At 36.3% G+C, this 12,057-nt stretch overlaps 3 protein-coding genes and 1 non-coding gene across 4 annotated transcripts in view; 1 reads left to right on the forward strand and 3 right to left on the reverse strand.

Annotated features, from left to right (window-relative positions):
* LOC123421747 (NAD(P)H-quinone oxidoreductase subunit 2 A, chloroplastic-like) overlaps window positions 1-4,143 on the forward strand; it is a 6,545-nt gene extending 2,402 nt beyond the window's left edge. Inside the window, exon 2 of the mRNA XM_045107593.1 lies at window positions 1-4,143. This exon is cut by the window's left edge and continues 2,275 nt beyond it. The gene's annotated coding sequence lies outside the window, so the exon portion shown is untranslated.
* A 68-nt stretch (window positions 4,144-4,211) lies between these two features.
* On the reverse strand, window positions 4,212-5,398 carry LOC123421744 (photosystem II protein D1). The gene has a single exon (XM_045107590.1). It carries the CDS (start codon window positions 5,307-5,309, stop codon window positions 4,248-4,250), a length of 1,062 nt encoding a protein of 353 aa, XP_044963525.1. The 5' UTR covers window positions 5,310-5,398; the 3' UTR covers window positions 4,212-4,247.
* A 343-nt stretch (window positions 5,399-5,741) lies between these two features.
* On the reverse strand, window positions 5,742-7,370 carry LOC123421741 (maturase K). The gene has a single exon (XM_045107586.1). The coding sequence runs from the start codon at window positions 7,368-7,370 to the stop codon at window positions 5,835-5,837; it is 1,536 nt and encodes a 511-aa protein (XP_044963521.1). The 3' UTR covers window positions 5,742-5,834.
* Window positions 7,371-11,718: 4,348 nt separating this feature from the next.
* On the reverse strand, window positions 11,719-11,806 carry TRNAS-GCU. Its single transcript has one exon. It is a non-coding gene; the product is annotated as a tRNA-Ser (tRNA).
* Window positions 11,807-12,057: the final 251 nt, after the last annotated feature.

The following is a 12,057-nucleotide window of genomic DNA, read 5'->3' on the forward strand; positions in this document are numbered from 1 at the left end:
TCTCCTTTCAGGGCCTATCCGAAAGAGAATCCAGTACCTCTTGGTCCTGAATATCAGAATAGGACGAACGAACCGGCCTCCGCGGATATCTTTGCTTCGGAACAAAACCCTGCAATCAAATAGATTGTCCCAAGGGCGCCATATTCTAGGAGCCCAAGTTATGCTATTGAAAATTCGTTCCTCTAGCAGTTCCGGTTTGAGCATTCCGTTCCCTTTTTCAAACTCCACTTCTTTTCATATAGCAATCCCTGATCAAAGAGAGAACAATATCCATTTCAAAACATTTATAACAGATTCCTTAGTTCGGACCGACGAAGTAATGTCACTCGACTATTATCAACCTGACTGCAATCTTTTTCTGTCGGTAAGGATTGCACCAGAGCACCTTCTACTTCTAATAGGCCATGAACTATAGATAGAGAAGAATCATTCTGAGCGAGTACATAAGAAGCGATCCACTTTTTTTCATCGGTTCCAGGGGAAGACCAAAGATCTTGCGCGGCAGGTCCGCCAGAAAAACTCAAAAGAGAAAGAAGTCTCGTTAATCTCTTCATGCTCGTTCCAAGTTCGAAGTACCTTTTGGCCAAAGAAAAACCCGCTTCCTGACACGATTGCCTCTTTATCTTTATATAGATAGATTCTATGGGGTTATTACTTAGTAAGTCTATTTTGTACAAGAGCCCCTCCTATCTGATAGAAAAGGGTCCCATGATCCCGAGCCGATCTTACCTTGGCTCGCAAACCCCAAGTTTGTCTATGAAGAGCTAATCTAATTGTATTTTTTTCTAGAATGGATTTCTTATGTGGAATACTAATGGATAGGGCCTCGTTGCTAAGTGCTACAAGATCTAGTGCACTGGAACTCGTGGTTATGGACCCGAATCCTTTAGTATGGAACATTGTCTTTTCCAAGTAAAAACCCCTAGTATATGAAAGAATGAAAAGGTGCTTTCGTTCTTGTGGAATAAGAAGCCCTCGTACCTTAATGAAAGGAAAATCGTAATTTTTCGTTAGGTATTTGACCAAATAGGATCGTCCAGTTCCTATAGAACCTATCACTAAAATACCCGATAGGGCTAAGCGGAACGAAAAGGGTTTTCCATGAGATGGTAAATGAAAACGATTAGTCCCACACGAGGTTTGGGAATAAGTGATTGTCTGATAATGAGCAAGGAATATACGTCTTTCTGCTAAAGAGGATCTATTAAACTCATAATTCATTAGATCCTTGTTATCAATGCCAACTAGGTATCATAAGGAAATGGATCCCGGTTGTTCAATCCTTTGATAACCAAGGTCATTCTTTGCTAAAGAGAAATGATCACTATGAGTCAGACTCAATAGAATTGGATCCATTCCAAATAGCGAGAATTAGGATTCTTGATCCCTCTCAATCTCTCTTTCAATTCGAGGATCCAGAGAGGTGTTTTCATAGTCATCTCCGAATATTTGCCATCTCGGAATATTTTCGATTTCATTTTTCTATGATATGTCTTTCTATATGAAAATTGGTTATTTACGATGTACGATGATCCCTGTTAAGCATCCATGGCTGAATGGTTAAAGCGCCCAACTCATAATTGGTAAATTTGCGGGTTCAATTCCTGCTGGATGCACACGAACGGGAACATTCCATAAGTCTATTGGAACTGGCTCTCTATCCATGGAATCTCATCCATCATCCATACATAACGAATTGGTATGGTATATTCATACCATAACATAAGAACAATAAGAACTCGAATTCTTATCGATACTGGAACTCAGAGCATAGGAGGGAAAGTCGATTTATGGATGGAATCAAATACGCAGTATTTACAGAAAAAAGTCTTCGTTTATTGGGAAAGAATCAATATACTTTTAATGTCGAATCGGGATTCACTAAGACAGAAATAAAGCATTGGGTCGAACTCTTCTTTGGTGTTAAGGTGGTAGCTGTGAATAGCCATCGACTACCTGGAAAAGGTAGAAGAATAGGACCTATTCTGGGCCATACAATGCATTACAGACGTATGATCATTACCCTTCAACCGGGTTATTCTATTCCACTTCTAGATAGAGAAAAAAACTAAAGGAGAATACTTAATAATACGGCGAAACATTTATACAAAACACCTATCCCGAGCACACGCAAGGGAACCGTAGACAGGCAAGTGAAATCCAATCCACGAAATAATTTGATCCATGGACGGCACCGTTGTGGTAAAGGTCGTAATTCCAGAGGAATCATTACCGCAAGGCATAGAGGGGGAGGTCATAAGCGCCTATACCGTAAAATAGATTTTCGACGGAATCAAAAAGACATATCTGGTAGAATCGTAACCATAGAATACGACCCTAATCGAAATGCATACATTTGTCTCATACACTATGGGGATGGTGAGAAGAGATATATTTTACATCCCAGAGGGGCTATAATTGGAGATACTATTGTTTCTGGTACAAAAGTTCCTATATCAATGGGAAATGCCCTACCTTTGAGTGCGGTTTGAACTATTGATTTACGTAATTGGAAGTAACCAATTAGGTTTACGACGAAACCTAGAAATCGATCACTGATCCAATTTGACTACCTCTACGGGATAGACCTCAACAGAAAACTGTTGAGTAACGGCAGCAAGTGATTGAGTTCAGTAGTTCCTCATAGAAAATTATTGACTCTAGAGATATGGTAATATGGAGAAGACAAAATTGTTTGAAGCACGCACAGAACCGGAAGCGCCCCTTGTTTCAAAGAGAGGAGGACGGGTTATTCACATTTAATTTGATGGTCAGAGGCAAATTGAAAGCTAAGCAGTGGTAATTAAGACCCCCGGGGGAAAATAGGGATGTCTCCTACGTTACCCATAATATGTGGAAGTATCGACGTAATTTCATAGAGTCATTCGATCTGAATGCTACATGAAGAACATAAGCCAGATGACGGAACGCAGAGACCTAGGATGTAGAAGATCATAACATGAGCGATTCGGCAGATTTGGATTCCTTTCCTATATATCCACTCATGTGGTACTTCATCATATGATTCATATAAGATCCATCTGTCTAGAGATCGTCATATACATCTAGAAAGCCGTATGCTTTGGAAGAAGCTTGTACAGTTTGGGAAGGGGTTTTTTGAGAGAAAAGAAGAATCTACTTCAACCGATATGCCCTTAGGCACGGCCATGCATAACATAGAAATCACACGTGGAAGGGGTGTGGCAATTAGCTAGAGCAGCAGGTGCTGTAGCGAAACTCATTGCAAAAGAGGGTAAATCGGCCACTTTAAGATTACCATCTGGGGAGGTCCGTTTAGTATCCCAAAATTGCTTAGCAACAGTCGGACAAGTGGGTAATGTTGGGGTGAACCAAAAAAGTTTGGGTAGAGCCGGATCTAAGTGTTGGCTAGGTAAACGCCCCGTAGTAAGAGGGGTAGTTATGAACCCTGTGGACCACCCCCATGGGGGCGGTGAAGGGAAAGCTCCCATTGGTAGAAAAAAACCCACAACCCCTTGGGGTTATCCTGCGCTTGGAAGAAGAACTAGGAAAAGGAAAAAATATAGCGATAGTTTTATTCTTCGTCGCCGTAAGTAAATACGTAACTAGGAATATGGAAAATTGCATTTTTGGAATTTGCAATAATGCGATGGGCGAACGACGGGAATTGAACCCGCGCATGGTGGATTCACAATCCACTGCCTTGATCCACTTGGCTACATCCGCCCCTTATCCAGCTAAAGGATTTTTTTCTTTTTTCCGTTGATCATTATTCTATTTATTCTGACCTCCGTACTTCGATCGAGATATTGGACATAGAATGCCACTCTTTAAAAAGGAAAAAAGGAGTAATCAGCTGTGACACGAAAAAAAACGAATCCTTTTGTAGCTCATCATTTATTGGCAAAGATAGAAAAGGTCAATATGAAGGAGGAGAAAGAAACAATAGTAACGTGGTCCCGGGCATCTAGCATTCTACCCACAATGGTTGGCCATACAATTGCGATTCATAATGGAAAGGAACATATACCTATTTACATAACAAATCCTATGGTAGGTCGCAAATTGGGAGAATTCGTGCCTACTCGGCATTTTACGAGTTATGAAAATGCAAGAAAGGATACTAAATCTCGTCGTTAACTGAATTCTGAATAGAAAGATTAAGAAGAAAAAAAAGATTCAAAATACCCAATATCTTGCTAGAACAAGATATTGGGTATTTTTGTCTTTTCTTTCTTCAAAAATTCTTATATGTTAGCAGAAAAACCTTATCCATTAATAGCTGGAACTTCAACAGCAGCTAAGTCTAGAGGGAAGTTGTGAGCATTACGTTCGTGCATTACTTCCATACCAAGGTTAGCACGGTTGATGATATCAGCCCAAGTATTAATAACGCGACCTTGACTATCAACTACAGATTGGTTGAAATTGAAACCATTTAGGTTGAAAGCCATAGTACTAATACCTAAAGCAGTGAACCAGATTCCTACTACAGGCCAAGCAGCCAAGAAGAAGTGTAAAGAACGAGAGTTGTTGAAACTAGCATATTGGAAGATTAATCGGCCAAAATAACCATGAGCAGCCACAATATTATAAGTCTCTTCCTCTTGACCAAATTTGTAACCCTCATTAGCAGATTCATTTTCAGTAGTTTCCCTGATCAAACTAGAGGTTACCAAGGAACCATGCATAGCACTGAATAGGGAACCGCCGAATACACCAGCTACACCTAACATGTGGAATGGATGCATAAGGATGTTGTGCTCTGCCTGGAATACAATCATAAAGTTGAAAGTACCAGAGATTCCTAAAGGCATACCATCAGAAAAGCTTCCTTGACCAATAGGGTAAATCAAGAAAACAGCAGTAGCAGCTGCAACAGGAGCTGAATATGCAACAGCAATCCAAGGACGCATACCCAGACGGAAACTAAGTTCCCACTCACGACCCATATAACAAGCTACACCAAGTAAGAAGTGTAGAACAATTAGCTCATAAGGACCACCATTGTATAACCACTCATCAACAGATGCAGCTTCCCAAATTGGGTAAAAGTGCAATCCGATCGCCGCAGAAGTAGGAATAATAGCACCAGAGATAATATTGTTTCCATAAAGTAAAGAACCAGAAACAGGCTCGCGAATACCATCAATATCTACTGGAGGGGCAGCGATGAAGGCGATAATAAATACAGAAGTTGCGGTCAATAAGGTAGGGATCATCAAAACACCGAACCATCCGATGTAAAGACGATTTTCAGTGCTAGTTATCCAGTTGCAGAAGCGACCCCACAGGCTTGTACTTTCGCGTCTCTCTAAAATTGCAGTCATGGTAAGATCTTGGTTTATTCAAATTGCAAGGACTCCCAAGCACACGTATTAACTAGAATATAGATAATAGAAGGCTTGTTATTTAACAGTATAACATAGACTATATACCAATGTCAACCAAGTCAGCCCAAAGATTGGCTATCCATATAAATAAATTAACCAAACCAATAATTTTGTATTTGTAAATGAAGTGAGTAAAAGTTAAAAACTTTGATGGGTCTTTTCTATATGGGTTGCCCGGGACTCGAACCCGGAACTAGTCGGATGGAGTAGATAATTCTTCCTTGTTACAATAGAGAAAAATCCCTCCCCAAATCGTGCTTGCATTTTTCATTGCACACGACTTTCCCTATGTAGAAATAGCCAATATTCTATTCCAAAGAGGAAGTTCTACTAATTTTTTAATTAGTAAGTTGATTCACCTACTCTTTATTATAATAAAAGGAACATTTCAGAATGAAAAATATGAAAGTTTTTTCTTGATCATTTATCAACCCTTTCCTGTTTATTAGTTTTGTCTAATGATTAATTAAGAGGGTTGACCAGGTCATTGATACCTATAATATCCAAATACCAAATACGCTCAGTGTGTGATCCACTGAAAGAAAAAAGAGTTGTTTTGGTGAACATCAAAGAAAAAACTTGCTCTTCTTCCGTAAAAAATTCTTCTAAAAATGCCGAACCCAATCGTTGCATAAAAGTTCGTACCGTGCTTTTATGTTTACGAGCTAAAGTTCTAGCGCATGAAAGTCGAAGTATATACTTTAGTCGATACAAAGTCCGTTTTTTCGAAGATCCACTATGATAATGAAAAAGATTTCTACATATCCGACCAAATCGATCAAGAATATCCCAATCTGATAAATCCGTCCAAATGGGTTTACTAATAGGATGCCCCGATCCAGTACAAAATTGAGCTTTTGATAAGTATCCTATGAGGAGAGTAGCGGGGACTATGGTATCGAATTTTTTCATTCGAGTATCTATGAGAAATGAATTCTCCAGCATTTGATTCCTTACCAACAAAGGACTTTTTGGTACACTTGAAAGGTATCCCATAAAATCGAAGCAAGAGTTTGCTAATTGGTTTATATGGATTCTTCGCGGCTGAGTCCAAAAAAAGAAATAATATTGCCAGAAATTGATAAGGTAGCATTTCCATTTCTTTTTCAAAAAAAAACTGCCTTTTGATGCAAGAATTGCCTTTCCTTGATATCGAACATAATGTATAAGAGGATCCATAAAGAACCATAAGGTTTTCCGAGAAAAACCAGGGTACATTATCCCAAAATGTTCCATCTTCCTAGAAAAGTGGATTCGTTCCAGAAAAGTTCCAGAATATGCTAATGGTAAGCAAGAAGATTGTTTACGAAGAAACAACAAGAAAAATTCATATTCTGATACATAAGAGTTATATAGGAATTTAACTAGTCTTTTATTTTCTTTTTGAAAAAAAAGAATGGATTTCATTGAAGTAATAAAACTATTCCAATTCGAATAGTAGTTGAGAAAGAATCGCAATAAATGCAAAGATGGAACATCTTGGATACGGTATTGAAGGAGTTGAACCAAGATTTCCAAATGGATAGGATAGGGTATTTCTATATGTGATAGATAATCCAAATGCAAAAATTTGTCTTCTAAAAAGGGAAATATTGAATGAATAGAGCGTAAATTCTGAAACTTTGGTATTTCTTTTTCTTTCGGACAAGATAATTCCCGTAGCGAGAATGGGATTTCCACAACAATCGCAAACCCCTCAGATAGAATCTGAGAATAAAACTCAGAATAAAAAAAAATTTTGTAATCCAATAATCGATCTTGATTAGGATGATTAACCGAGTTATCCAAAAAATTCTGCTGATACATTCGAATAATTAAACGTTTCACAAGTAGTGAACTAAATTTCTTGTTATTCCAACTAACTATTTCCACAGGTTCAGAACCGTTTAATCCATAATCATGAGCAAATGCATAAATATACTCCTGAAAGAGAAGTGGGTAGACAAAGTATTGTTGACGAGATTTCTGTTTTTCTGAATACCCTTCGAATTTTTCCATTTGTATTTCTACTTGAATCAGAGAGAAGAAGCATTTCTCGGTTTATCGAATGATGATACATAGTGCAATATGGTCAGAACAGGGTGTTGCATTTTTAATACAAACCCTGGAAAGAAAGGGAGTCTAATCCACGGATCTTTTTCCGCTCCTTTTCTACCGAATTAGTTTATGTTTGTTCTAAATTACAAAAAAGAACAGAACAAGTTTTTTATTTTTGCAGGCCAATCGCTCTTTTGACTTTGGAATACAGCCTCTTTATCAATATACTGCTTCTTTTACACATTCAATCCATAACATCCCTTATTCAATCCATAATCAAGAATAATTAGGATTTCTAAAAAAAAAGAAAAAATAAAGGGTCCACTCATAGGAAAACCCAACCTTTCCCCACATCCGGCACTAATCTATTTTTAACGTCTAATTAGAGCGGGGAATCCTTCCAATTAGGAAGTTAAGCTCGTTGCTTTTTATTTTACCAGAATTGGAGCCAGGCTCTATCCATTTATTCACTAGACCCAGAAAATCGTAATTTTGGATTCCATTCAAAAAAGATTGATTTTATTACGACATGCTATTTTTTCCATTCATTACCTTTGAGGATCAGTCGTGGTCTTCTAGACTCTACCAAGAGTCTGGACGAATTTGTTGTTTCATCCAAATGTGTAAAAGATCATAGTCGCACTTAAAAGCCGAGTACTCTACCATTGAGTTAGCAACCCAGATAAAAAAAGGATCTTAGATACGATCGAAATCCAAAAATCAATGGAATTACACCGCGCGCTTCTGTCAAAACATTGAACTAGCAAGACATCAAAAGAAAGATTTTATCGACCATGAAAAACACTCAAATGGCAAAACGAACAGGTCCGGTTAAATTCCACTAAAGTGAAAAAAAAGAGCGACCCTAATCACGATGGCCAAATTCTCCTTTTTTTAGCGATTTTTATTAAAAAAAATATATATTATATTGTATGAGAATACATGCAAGAGGAACACCCTTATCATTTGAGCGAAGTGTAAGCAGAAAAATTAAATATGGAGTGAGGATAAAGAGACCCATCTATCTACAAATTCTATTTGTTCAATAGACCTTTGTCAATGGAAATACAATGGTAAGAAAACAAATTAGATAGAAAAAGTAAATAAAATAGGGGCTTATGTTGGATTGGCACGATATAAATCCAAATAGGATTAAGAAAGAGGTAAATTGTGTCTAAATAATTAGACAACGAGGAATACTAATAATCTTCTCCTATCCTACTTTTTTATTCATTTAGTTCTTCAATTAACTCAAAGTTCTTTCTTTTTCTTTAAAGAATTCCGCCTTCCTTAAAATATCATAAACAGTTCTTGTCGGTTGAGCACCCTTTTCAAGGAAATAGAGAATAGCTGGAACATTTAAACAAGTTTGATTCTTTATCGGATCATAAAAACCTACTTTTCGAAGATCTCTTCCTTCTCTTCGAGATCGAACATCAATTGCAACGATTCGATAGACAGCTTATTGGGATAGATGTAGATAAACAACGCCCCCCCTAGAAACGTATAGGAGGTTTTCTCCTCATACGGCTCGAGAAAATGATTCGAATTTCTGTCGATAATAATAGAAATTAGACTATGACGTCCATTAATTTCCTTACAGAAAAAACAAATTTCATTTATACTCATGACTCAAGTTGGCTAATTCTGCCTGAGAAACTTCGAAGGCAAAATCCTTCAAAAATTTTTGAGTCGTCTTTAAACTCTTTTCTTTGTCTCATTTCGAACGAATTGACTTTTATTCCTTATTCTGATCCAACTCTGTTGTTGAGACAATTGAAAATTGTGTTTACTTGTTCTGGAATCCTTTATCTTTGATTTGTGAAATCCTTGGGTTTAGACATTACTTCGGGAATTCCTATTTTTTTCTTTCAAAAGAGTAGCAACATACCCTTTTTTCTTATTTCCTTCGATAAAGCATTTATCTCTTCTATAGAAATCTAATAAGGGGGATTGATTCTGATATACTTTTATTGGACTTTCTTCGTATTTTAACCTTTCGATTTATTTCTATATTAAGGATAGACTGACAAAGTTGGCCTAATTTATTAGTTTTCACTAACCCTAGATTCTTTCCCTTGATAAAAAATAAACTCTGTCCTCTCGAGCTCCATCGTGTACTATGTTACTTAAACCCTGCGCAAATTTGGTTCGGAACGAATAGAACAGGCTATGTCGAGCCAAGAGCATTTTCATTACTATGGAAAATGATGGATAGCAAAATCCACAATCGATCATGTCCTTCAAGTCGCACGTTGCTTTCTACCACATCGTTTTAAACGAAGTTTTACCATAACAAACATTCCTCTTTTCATTGCAAAGTGGTATAGAAAATTGATCCAATATGGATGGAATCATGAATAGTCATTGGTTTTGTTTTTTGTATACTAATTAAAATTAAAACTTGCTATCTATGGAGCAATATGGATAAAAGAAAGTAAGTATTTATCCGGGAAGCCTCCGCCAAGATCCAATTTATTTAAACCCATATTCGAATTCTATCATATGAATGAAACATAGAAAAAGACGACTAAACAAGTTTGCTTAAAACTTATTTATTATTAAATTTCCACCCTCAACGGATGGCTCGAGATGATCAATCTTGAAGTGAGAAGAGAAGGATTGACTCTTCCTCAATAAATAAACTATCAACCTCCAAAAAAGTTTAATTCATTTAATTACTAGAATTAGAATTCTATTAGTAATATATTTTTTCCGTACCAAAAACAATTAACTATAATAACTAAATAAACTATTCCAATGAATAGATTGAAAGTTTTTGGTAGTTAATTGTTTTTGGTACTTCTTCGACTCGAAGACCAAAAGGAAGAAAAAAATATGATTAAGTGATTATTAAGTGATTATTAAGTGATCATAGTAGAGGCATATCCTGAATGTGCCTGCTAGATCCCATTTTTTTCATGAAAATAAAGGTAGTCAATTTGACTGGACTTAAGACTTTATTATGTTTTCTGAGAAAACATAAGATATCATTATTCTCTTTAATAAACTTTTGTCTCATACGGAGTACTATATGATTTCACCGTTTGTTTCATCAGAAACAATCTGGGACGGAAGGATTCGAACCTCCGAGTAACGGGACCAAAACCCGCTGCCTTACCACTTGGCCACGCCCCATTTCGGGTTTTATGCGACACTAATAAACACTATTATGTTTATTTGTTATTCGTCAATACCATTTCAATTACATAAATAAAGAAGAGATATTCTCTTGCTAGTATTCTACACATGCAGATAATATAGAATCAAAAAAATGCATTGATCATTACATGGAATTCTATTAAGATATTATATGAAAGTCGAATTTATTCCACTCTCATTTGAGAGTGCGAATACAAGGAGGTATTTTGTGTTTGGGAAAGTCCGAAGAAAAAAAGATTTTGAATCTGCCTTTTCCTTCTTTCCCTTAAAAAAATAACTCAATCAAAATCCAATTATTTACTCTACAAGAATGAAATGCTTGTTATGCCTAATATACTTAGTTTAACCTGTATCTGTTTTAATTCTGTTCTTTATCCTACTAGTTTTTTCTTTGCCAAATTGCCCGAAGCTTATGCTATTTTCAATCCAATCGTGGATATTATGCCTGTTATACCTCTATTCTTTTTTCTATTAGCCTTTGTTTGGCAAGCTGCTGTAAGTTTTCGATGAAATCTTTAGTACTCTGTATGCCAAATTGAATGATGTGTTCATTCCAAAAAAAAAAATTAAAATGGGTAAAAGCCGAGAAGTTTTATATTTTTATATTATGAACCCTCAATTCTAAAATTGAAATTATTCTACATTGAATGGGTAGCTACAGCAATAAATTTGGATCAGCCTTTCTACTCCCCTGCACCTAGGTTGAGCAGGTACCTTTAGGTACCTACACAATACCTATTCAATACCACCTAACCCTATTTTTGCTATTGATAAGAGTTCTTATTATAAATGAATTCTTGCAATTTTTTTCCAGAATTCATTTTTGCATTTTTAGGTATCAAAAAAAACCATCCTAGTGGATCCGTGTGGTAAGGAAAAACTGGTAATCTATTCCTTAAAAAAAAATCTTGGAGATTATGTAATGCTTACTCTCAAACTTTTTGTTTATACAGTAGTGATATTCTTTGTTTCACTCTTTATCTTTGGATTCTTATCTAATGATCCAGGACGGAATCCTGGACGCGAGGAGTAAAAATTCAATTTTTTTTTTTTCTTACAAATTGGATTTGTTTCGTACATTTATCTATGAGAAAATCCGGGGGTCAGAATTCTTTCCAGTTTGAAAGTCCCAAATGATCCAAGGGAGCGGAAAGAGAGGGATTCGAACCCTCGGTACAAAAAAATTGTACAACGGATTAGCAATCCGCCGCTTTAGTCCACTCAGCCATCTCTCCACGTTCCAAAGCGAAAGGTTTCCGTGATATGATATAGGCAAGAAATAAGAAATAACGGTTGCAAAAAACCCCTTTTTTTCTTTCAAAAGTCTATAAAAATTATATTGCCAATTCCATTTTAGTTATATTCTTTTTTCTTAATGTTAATAAAAAAAAGAAGAAAATTCTTGTTTTTTCTTTGTAAAAATCGATATTGACCGAGAGACAATCAAATAGATTTTCTCTTTAGCGGGCATTTCCATATAGGACTT

The sequence above is a fragment of the Hordeum vulgare genome, unplaced genomic scaffold (genome assembly GCF_904849725.1).
Source record: "Hordeum vulgare subsp. vulgare unplaced genomic scaffold, MorexV3_pseudomolecules_assembly, whole genome shotgun sequence".
Lineage (NCBI taxonomy): Eukaryota > Viridiplantae > Streptophyta > Magnoliopsida > Poales > Poaceae > Hordeum > Hordeum vulgare.

Coding starts and splice junctions, on each gene's coding strand:
- LOC123421744 (XM_045107590.1), bottom strand. CDS start 5,309: ATGACTGCAATTTTAGAGAGACGCGAAAGTACAAGCCTGTGGGGTCGC.
- LOC123421741 (XM_045107586.1), bottom strand. CDS start 7,370: ATGGAAAAATTCGAAGGGTATTCAGAAAAACAGAAATCTCGTCAACAA.